Source organism: Ciona intestinalis, chromosome 7 (genome assembly GCF_000224145.3).
Source record: "Ciona intestinalis chromosome 7, KH, whole genome shotgun sequence".
NCBI lineage: Eukaryota > Metazoa > Chordata > Ascidiacea > Phlebobranchia > Cionidae > Ciona > Ciona intestinalis.
The window spans coordinates 2802626-2812509 of NC_020172.2; the positions used below are offsets into that span (position 1 = coordinate 2802626).

A 9884-nucleotide genomic window follows, 5' to 3' on the forward strand; every position below is an offset into this window, starting at 1 on the left:
TTTAAAACATTTCATATTTTAAATAACATGGTCCAGCTAATAAAGGTATATAGAATGTTTGTACAATTTAATATCGTATATATATTAGGGTGGGGGAAGATGAGACACCTTTTCATTCTATTTTCTCGTCTCATTTGGTGGTAAACAAAACAAACATTAGAAGAATTATAAAACCGTATCCTCACAACTCCCACAGACCGTTGTTAATTATTTAAAACACGATCAGTATATTTGGATATTATGTGCTAAAGGTGTTCCGTTTTTCCCCCACCCTTCCATATATATTTTACTTAAACAACTGTGTGTAATTCAAACAGCACCTTTTGACTTATGCGTTCGGTTTTCCTGATAAAACCGAATAGTACTTAGTTTTACAAATAGGAACATTACAATAATCCACTCTTAAATGCGGGTCAGTGGTATAACACCATGGCCCCCTGAAAGAAAAATCTGGATTTCTGCAGTAGTTGTGTTGACCAATGCCGTTCCACTTCGTATGAATTATCCTGTAGATACAGTTTAGTTTAGGCTAACATAGCATTTGATGAAGTGTAGGAATACATGAATGTAACTTATTTATTCTAGTGTGACTGGACAACGACAGTCGTTAAAACACGGGCGTTTTGTTTTTTATATGAATGTATGAATGTTACTAGTCTTATTCTCATGTGGCGAGACAACTATACAGTCGTTTTCTTACCTCCCGAGCCCGCTTGCGAGTCATCATATAAGTACTTTGTTGTGAATTATATTTCGAAGAACTATTTGATGTAAAGCTGATAATGCGGACTATTCATAAAGGACCACTTTTTTGGAGATATTTTTAAATGACTTGCCCAAGAACACATATGCCAACAATGGTAGCAGCCTCGAGCCTCGCACCGTAACCTCTCTGTTTGAGGCAAGCGAGCTAACCACTGTGTAACAGGTCGTATATAGGGTGGGGTAAAATGGAACACCTTTAGCATATAATGTTCAAATGTCTTGATCGTGTTTTAAACAATTAACAACGGTCCATGGGAGTCGTGAGGATACGGTTTTATATTTTTTTGATTTTTTTGTTTACAACAAATGAGACAAGAAACTAGAATAAAAAGGTGTTCTATCTTACCCCACCCTACTATACTTACCATGAACTTGGGTGAGGAGTCATAACATCCCATCTCTGACAAGTGACACCTTTTTGTGTTACGGTTATGTTTCCTCTGTAACTCTGTCGGTCGTGAGGGTCGTAGCAACCGTTAGGTTCGTAGGCCGCTACTTCTGTATATATATACATATAGTAGAGTGGGGAAGACGGACATTTTACCACATATTATCTTAATATCCTGATTGTGTTTTAAACAATTAACAACAGTCTATGGAAGTCGTGAGAATACGGTTTTATAATTGTTTGAATGTTCTTTGCTTACTACCGCATGGGGGGCGGGGAAATAGGATGGTAGATGCGTCCCATTTTTTCTCATTTAAACAGTTAACAACGCTTTTTTACATTCGTAAGAATACAGTTGTATAATTCTGTAAACAGTTAATGTTTACTTTACCAATAAAAAAGAGTATAAACATAATAAACCAATAGCCCAATATATATTAAAAGTAATGTATTTATTTTGAACATAAAATATTTTAATTTATAATTTTGGAGTTCGGCCAAAAAATATATAGTAGGGTGGGGGAAGATGAGACACATTTCATCCCATTTTCTTGTCCCAGCAAATAACATTTAATTGTAAAACCAATATAGTACGTGTAAAATACTGTACCTTTTGTGGGGCATAATGAAACTGTGCAATACTTTAATACCGGAGTGCTGGATCCTGTCCGGTATGCATAACAGATGGGCCAGTTATAAATTAACGGGCGGCAGTGGTTTTCTCGCAACCCAAACTTATCTTGGTTTGTCAAATAACTGTAAACAAATAAATTAATTAAGCAAGTGGTTTTTGTGAATAGGTAATCACAAATTAGTCGTGAAAATAATGATAAAAATATAATGTATGTGACGGTATAGTAGATACGATAAGAGCGACTAAAATCTGAAAGATAAATCTACTATTTTGAAGTTAAATTTAATACAGATTTTGGCTGAAGGTCAAATTTTCAAACCCTTTTGGCCATTGGGAAAAGCTTCTTGGTTGAAGGTTAAAAACTATAGAGATTTTTTTTCTTTTTTTACTGCTATAAAATGGGACGAGAAAACACAGTTAAAAGGTGTCCCATCTTCCCCACCCTACTGTATATATGTATGTTATTTAAACTGACGATCACACAATAAGAGGCGTTATTATATGTATTACTATGGGTTTGTGAATGGTGACATCCATGGTAGGCAGGTAAAACCATCCACGGTTAAATGTGCACTGCCTCTGTAGGAGCTACGGTCACTTGCGTTGAAACATTCTGAACCTTTTGATATGACTTGTTTGGGAGAAGATATTGGTAATGGTGGTGCTCCTCCAGCGTAATCTGGAAAGCATATAGACTTTAAATAAATGGAGTATAGGTCTAACTCTACATAGTTCTAAAAGTTCAGATAATGATTGAATGAAAGAATGAATGAGTGTAAGTTATTTATCTTCATGTGGCGGGCAACTAAAGTCGTTATAACACGGGTGTTCGGTTTCATGGCACCTCGTGTCAGCTTACACAGCGTATATGTAACTTTGTACATGATTTTGTCGTTTATTTAATGGCTGATAATCTAGGCAACCAAATTAGTGACCACTGAGTTAGAGCTTTTTGCTGTGTCTTGCCCAAGGACGCATACATACGTCTCCAATGGTACCAGCATCGAGCTTCGAACCCGCAAACTCAGAGCTAAAGCAATCATTTGCCCGGCGGTGACGATATATGTATAAACAGTCTAGGCCTATATTTTATTTAATACTAGGCTATAGGTCCAACGCTCAGCGATTTAAGTAACCCATACAGTATATAATGAGACAGTCATCTAAAAGTATGTAGAAATATACCGCATATAAATGTGTTGCACGACTTTTGTTCTGTAGCTGCCCCTCGACACTTTCCATTGCCAATACTTCCTCCTATGCAAGACCTTGTACGATACTGTGTACCGTTTTTGCATGTTGCTGTACACGGCGACCATACACTAAAATCACTCCAGTATGCACCTGTACAAAAAACGACTGGTGTTTCATAATGTCTTATTGTTAGTCACAATACAAGTTATATTCGAAAGTAAACAAGCTACTGCTAGCAAAGAATCCACCTTAAACTAACCCATATAACCACCAATCCCTAACTACTAGCCCCCTATATTTTCTAACCCCCAACCTCCAACACTTTCCACAAGCCTAATCTGAAACGTACTGGAGGATTCTTCACTAGTGCCCAGTTATGGGGTAACATGGGACAGCTTTGACACATAATATATAAATATCCTGACCGTGTTTTAAACAATTAACAACAGTCTATGGGAGTCTTAAGGATACAATTTTATATTTCTCTGGATGTTCTTTGTTTACTACCAAATGGGACGAGAAAACGGAATAAAACGCTGTCCCATCTTTCCCACCCTACTATATATATATGTATATAGAACCACAGCACAACATACAATACAGTTAGATTACATCAATATACCTTTGTTACAAATTGTAATGGAACAGTTCATGGTGGTATTTGTACCCTTTATGTAACACCAAGGTGGTCGGTTGTCTTGTAGCGGATTTCTACAGTAATTCTCTCTCATATCAAAGCTGCCATATTTTGTTATATTGCTGAAAATAAACCCGTTAAACAACTAGATTATAGTAGGTTGGGGTAGGATGATTCATGTTTTCAATCTGTTTTCTTGTTTCCTCTGGAAACAAGCAACAGACATTCAAAAAGTTATATAACCGTATCCTCGCGTACCCCAGCATCTTACTAGACTGATGCTTTAAAATGTAAACTTACAGTATGGTTTTGTTCCACATTTCGCAAGACGAGCCATTTGTAGTTGTAGATGCGTTTCCCCGGTAAATGCTTGGCTTAACTGGATCGTAGCAACTTTGGGTGTAATCTGCGACACAAACATTTATGTATAGGCTACTACACATAAAATTAAATTTCAGAATAGTCGTGTCCATTTTTAATGACTTTTTTCTACTACAATGAGCATTTATAAAAACTAGTAGCAGGGTTGTTGGTCACTAATGGGTTGTCCAAATTATCAGTCACATAAAAAAAATAAAAAAATCCCCAAAATATAATCACCCACAAAGTAACATACGTGGTTACTCATAAGCTGGCACGAGGTGTGCGAAACAAAACACTCGTGTTATAACGACTGTCGTTATCCGGTCGCGCGAAGAAAAGGTAAGTTACATACATTCAGGCAATTTTAGAATAAAACTAGTTTCACATTTTGAGCAATCCTTTTGTATACAAGGTCGTTTTTCCACAGAGTCAGATGGACAGGTAAAAGTCCGTTCGTGACCGTCAGATCTACAGGTTCGAATCCTTGTTTCTGTACCGTTACCGCAAGCAACACTGCAGTCTGACCACGGATTCCAGTTTGACCAAATCGTTCCTAAAAGTTAGAGTTAAAATAAATGCAAAGACTGTTTAACCAATTTTTGTGGCATATATGTAAAGCCAGCATTACCGTCTCTGTCGTAACAACTTTTAATCGAGCAACGTTCTGAATGCCAGTAACTGCCTTGACAATTCGGCGAGCCTATATCATTTCCCACGCATTTTCTTGTACGGTATCTATGCACAAATTAAACATCTTTGTAACTAAATTAAATTTCAGCGCAGTTTTATATAGTAGGACACCTTTTATTATATTTTTGGTCCCATTAGTAAACAAAGAACATTCAAAGAAATATAAAACCGTATTCTCACGACTCCTATAGACCGTTAATTGTTTAAAACACGAACAGGATATTTGGACATTTTGTGCTGAAGGTGTCCCGTCCCCCCCCCATTTTACTATACCACTAACCGAAGCCCTCTGTCACAGGTCTTGCTGCAAATTGACCAGGTAGTCCAAGGATCCCAGAAACCAGGATATCGTTTTACTGGCGTTATATCAGGAACAAGCGTCACTGGATATAGATATGAAAATCAAGGGTAAGATTTATGTTAAGAAATATTTTACACAAGGCATGATCTTAACATAGATGAAATACGAGTTATTTACTTTGAGAATGGCCTATATATAACTATAAGACCGGTTTTCTATTCTACGCGGCTGAGAGGTATGGCACACCATGGGACCTGAGATTTAGGCCAGATTTGACCCATTGCCTCGACACCCAGGGTGCTACCGCATTGACCTCGTCAGTGTTTACCCTTTATTTGCAGTGAGCCACATATATTGGTGTTTTGGGACCACAGCACCCACAGCTTCCCCGAAAGTTGCCGAGAAGGACTTCAATAGACGTGGCCGGCTTACTAAACCTTTTTGACGTAAACATTTAACTATAGACAGATGAACATACCCGAGTTTTGACAAACAGGCACGTCACAATATTCCCACATTTTCCCTCCCGATGCCACATAACACCATGGCATATCTAACATTGTAGGATTTCTGCAGTAGTTCTCGTCCAGACCAGCAGCTGTGTACGTGTCCGACTTACTGAAAACACAAAACAATTACAGTTCAAACCAATTACAGTTCAAGTTTTTCAACATCTACATGTGTTGTATGAGTTGTCTGTCATACTTAGGAGAATCGGGAGAAAATAAACGCTATAAAGTTACATGATTCTTATATACGAGCACGACATGGTATATACGGAACCCCATAATGAAACATAACGACTGTGATGGCCAACCATATGAGGTTAAATATAAGTTTCATTCATTCATTCACGTAAAGAACGTTGTTAACGTAGCAAAACATTAGTTTGAAGCATAATACTCTTTAACTGCTAGCGCATTAATTTTTTTAAATTTTCGGGGTTTTCAGGATTTCCTTTTTTGGAAGTTGCAGTCAAACCGTAGTATCTAGAGCAAAACATCCCATAAAAAGTTGGTAAGGTAAAATATTTCTGAAAATCTGATGACGTCATAAAACGACATTTTCAATATTTTAGCACATCGGTAGCAAAGGTGAAATATTGCGTAAACTCACAAGTAATGATTATTGGGAAAGGTTGAATTCCACCTCTGGCACGTCAGGTTTCCTATGGTAGTGTTAACCCTACCCCTGTAACTGTATCCATGGTCAGATGTGTGATAACATGTCGTAGTTTCGTTCAAGCCACGCTTCGTGCATCCGTACATTGCTCGTATCTGATTTAAGTCTTCTATTGAAGGTGATAAGGCGGTCTCCCTGTATACCTTTCCCGTTTTCCTATTAGATCATTGTTTATTAATACATAGTAGGACGGGGAAGATGGGAGACCTTTAGCACGTAATATCCAAATATCGTGTTTTAAACAATTAACAACCGTTTATGAGAGTCGTGAGGATATGGTTTTATAATTCTGTGATTGTTCTTTGTTTATTACCCAATAAGACGAGCAAGTAGAATTAAAAGGTGTCCCATCTTTCCCCACCCTACTATATATGATGTTTAATCTTTGTATGGTGTTTTTACGTCCCATTTGGGGTAGTAAACAAATAACAGTAAAAAAAAAATACAAAACCGTATCCTCACGACTTCCACAGACCGTTGTTATCTGTTTGAAACACGATCAGTATATTCGGATACTATGTGCTAAAGGTGTACCGTCTTACCTCACAGTACTCTATAAACAATAAGGGTATTCTTTTTATTAACTTATTTACCACTCACTTTACGGTAATGGTTGGTTTAGCGTTGATTGATGACGCATAGCCATCGTAGTTTAACACAGAGTTAAAGTCGTAAGGTGAACCGTATGAGTTTATATCTTTCGCCCGGACTTTCGTAAATTGGGCGAAAATACCTTTCAAAGTTAAAAAAGTAGGTTGAATGGTGTATAAGAAAATGTATGTTGTTATCTGTGCATTTACAGACTGTTTAACGAAATCTATGATCAATATTTCTAAAATGGATTTATAAAAATTCAGGTTAACAGTTTCTTGCTATATTAGTGTATGGGGATTTGTAATTCAAGATAAATTTAATTTATTTGTACGAAAAACGAAATCTGTAACGAAAATCAGATTAATTAAAACAGCAAAGAGAAAGAAATTAGTGACAAAACGACAGTCGTTAAAAATACGCTACACGGGTAATAAAAACTACTTAAGTCGAAAATCATGTGTACAAGTTCACATACACACGTTCATTATTATTTTACCTGGTATTATATTATCTTTATGAACTTTGATATAGTCGTCTCTGTCCGGCCTCTTAAACTCGTGGTCAAAACCAAGCACATGCATTATTTCATGTGTAACGGTGGAAATTACTACGCATGAGTTTGCAAGGTATATCTGTATAATATAAATAAATATTTAAATATTGTTTACTTTCGCGTGATGGGTCAACGACAATGGAGTTATAACATCAGTGTTTTCTTTTATACACCTTGGCCTACTTAGGAGTTACCAGTATGCAACTATACTTGGGTAACTGAATATAGTTCGTTATAGGATTTTACTTATTTGAGATGTGTCTACTGTACGTGTAATTTGGTTTCTGAATTTTTTAAAAAGTGTCGCTGTAATTATTACTGATTGCAGATAGGCGCGCTTTACGTTGTAAACAGCGAGCCTTTTTCTCACGGCACGTTTGCTCGTTTTCTGTTCTTGGAAGTTTGCAAGCAGTTCTAGCTTAGCGGCGTTGGGAAAAGTTGCTGTCACGGTCGTTTTGGGCCATTTAGGCAGTTTAAAACTGATACTGAACATTGTATGTTCTTGTACTACCTTCACAGAAAGTGTTTAGTTAAATACGTTTAGAGCATTTATGTAGTTTTTATGGAACAACCGCGCAAAAAGTGCAGCGTCAGCAGGTGTTTTTCTGTAATAGGCTGTTCAGCAGCATTTGATACATTCCCACATTTTGATTACAATATACATAGACTGACATACAGAAGTAACAGGACAGCTCTATTACAAGCAGAGCTTTTATTAGAGATAGTGGAGTCGGGTAAGATGGGACATACTTCTTTCTTTTCTGATTTTGACAGAATTATATAACTAAAGCCCCGTGACCCTGTTTAACAATCTTGTTTAAAAATCAAGAAATGTAGGATTTAGGGGCTAACGGTATCCCACTTTACCCCACAGAACTATACACATCATATAACTTGCCGGTTGAGTTCCGCCAATCTTGCCTAAGAAAGTATAGCAGGCGCCGTCCAATACACGAAACTCTATCTTGTCCACGTCTGCTTTCGTTGCGGGGCGAAACTGAATGCAAGTAGCAGAACTAAACAACCTCATTGAACGTAGGATGATTTTTATTCGTTTCGGGCTTTCACCTGAGTAAATAATAACGTTGTATATTGGTTTAGGTATAGGGTTATAGCCGTTGATTAACATGCAACTGTTTTGCTGGTTATTTTTTTTAGTTAATTTGATCTGCATTATTGTATACTCGAAAAGATAAATGAATGAATGAATGAATGAATGAAACTTGCTTTATCCTAGCGTGGCCGGTTAACGACAGTCGTTATAACATGGGTGTTCTGTTTCATACACCTCGTGCCAGCTTACGTGCCAGCACACTTTATGAAAAGAAAAACAAGTTCAACTCACGAGTTAATGCGTCCAGTAAATAAGGAATTACAACAGTTTCGTTGTCAGCAGCTTTCCCCCACCTTTTCGCATTCTTATTTGCAGCACGAGCGATGTTTTGTTCCAATCCTAAAAACACAATGTGTTTTTATTACTGTTATTTTTCAATACATTGTTTTCTACGTTTCATTTGTAGATATAATGTATATATATATATATACATTTGCTTGGAAAAAAATGTACTTTTACTTTACTTTGGGAGAAAATGGCACACCTTTTTATTCTATTTTCTCGTCCTATTTGGTAGAAACAAAAAACATTCAAAGAATTATAAAACCGTATCCTCACGATTCCCATAGACCGTTGTTAATTGTTTAAAACACGATCAGGATATTTGGAAATTATGTGCTAAAGGTGTCCCATCTTCCCCCACCCTACTATACTAAACTTTTAAAATATATACAAATGTAGAGTTCTAATAACCTTCGTATTCGGGCTGCCGTACGTCGTTATTTAGTGGATTGTCCAATTTGCATTCACATATTTGGCAGCCTTTTTCGTCATAGCCTACCACGCAACAACCACAATCTTCGTTGTCGCAATTTTTTCCAAAACCCGGTACATCTTCTGTAGAAATGGGAAACAAAACGTTTACTGTTTATTCTAGGATTTTAGCCAGGGTTTGCCCATTACACCAAATTTGAAACTAGAACTAAAATACGCTACGTATGTGTCTAATGCCCAGCGTCGTGGCCAGTGGTTACAGTGTCTGCCTCTATAGACCAGAGGTTAAAGGTTCGAGGCACGATACTGCTACAATTGTAGGTGTATAAGTCACCTTGGCGTAGACACTTAATAGTAGCTTCTTCAACCCAGTGGTCACTAATGAGTTGTCAAACTGTCAGTCATATATTAATATACATTTTTTATACTTAGTTACCACAGTATGTAAAAATAATATAATTCTCCTATGTTACACTAAACCATATACTTACCCGCACAAACGCAGGTTGCTAAAACGAAAGCAAAATAAAGAAACCAAAAACACTTCATATCCTTACAGCAGTACACTATAATGCGTATACTCCAACTCTAAAGCGGTTGAAAATATCTGTCTTTTGCTATTATTTTTATTTTTAACAAAACTTTTCCGTTTTACCTCATTCACACGCGCTAAAAATGGAGTAGCCGCTTAAAAACTGTCAGAATAGAACGCTTATATTTCGAAATATGATTTTAACCGGAAAAGGTCATAACAA

The 9884-nt window shown here is 36.8% G+C and overlaps 2 protein-coding genes across 11 annotated transcripts in view; one reads left to right on the forward strand and one right to left on the reverse strand.

The window, feature by feature from the left end:
* Positions 1–225: 225 nt before the first annotated feature.
* LOC108949597 (apolipoprotein(a)-like) overlaps positions 226–9884 on the reverse strand; it is a 10601-nt gene continuing 942 nt past the window's right edge. Inside the window, exons 1-18 of one of the 2 annotated variants that reach the window (XM_026835259.1) lie at positions 9621–9836; positions 9109–9252; positions 8647–8754; positions 8200–8369; positions 7245–7380; positions 6755–6887; positions 6089–6310; positions 5451–5590; positions 4952–5054; positions 4610–4716; positions 4367–4534; positions 3919–4024; positions 3604–3740; positions 2973–3131; positions 2298–2466; positions 1764–1909; positions 1131–1263; positions 226–506 (exon numbers count right to left, since the gene is read on the reverse strand). In XM_026835259.1, the coding sequence (XP_026691060.1) occupies positions 329–506; positions 1131–1263; positions 1764–1909; positions 2298–2466; positions 2973–3131; positions 3604–3740; positions 3919–4024; positions 4367–4534; positions 4610–4716; positions 4952–5054; positions 5451–5590; positions 6089–6310; positions 6755–6887; positions 7245–7380; positions 8200–8369; positions 8647–8754; positions 9109–9252; positions 9621–9678 (2517 nt within the window). In that variant the 5' untranslated portion in view covers positions 9679–9836 and the 3' untranslated portion in view covers positions 226–328. Of the gene's footprint in view, positions 507–1130; positions 1264–1763; positions 1910–2297; positions 2467–2972; positions 3132–3603; positions 3741–3918; positions 4025–4366; positions 4535–4609; positions 4717–4951; positions 5055–5450; positions 5591–6088; positions 6311–6754; positions 6888–7244; positions 7381–8199; positions 8370–8646; positions 8755–9108; positions 9253–9620; positions 9837–9884 lie in introns of those variants that run through there. The other variant, XM_026835260.1, reaches the window with a different exon arrangement.
* LOC100186383 (plasminogen-like) overlaps positions 4437–9884 on the forward strand; it is a 17920-nt gene continuing 12472 nt past the window's right edge. Inside the window, exons 1-2 of one of the 9 annotated variants that reach the window (XM_026835267.1) lie at positions 4437–4455; positions 4970–5079. In XM_026835267.1, the coding sequence (XP_026691068.1) occupies positions 5067–5079 (13 nt within the window). In that variant the 5' untranslated portion in view covers positions 4437–4455; positions 4970–5066. Of the gene's footprint in view, positions 4456–4969; positions 5080–7670; positions 8036–8175; positions 8337–9244; positions 9526–9884 lie in introns of those variants that run through there. The other 8 variants (XM_026835264.1, XM_026835266.1, XM_026835263.1 and 5 more) reach the window with 8 other exon arrangements.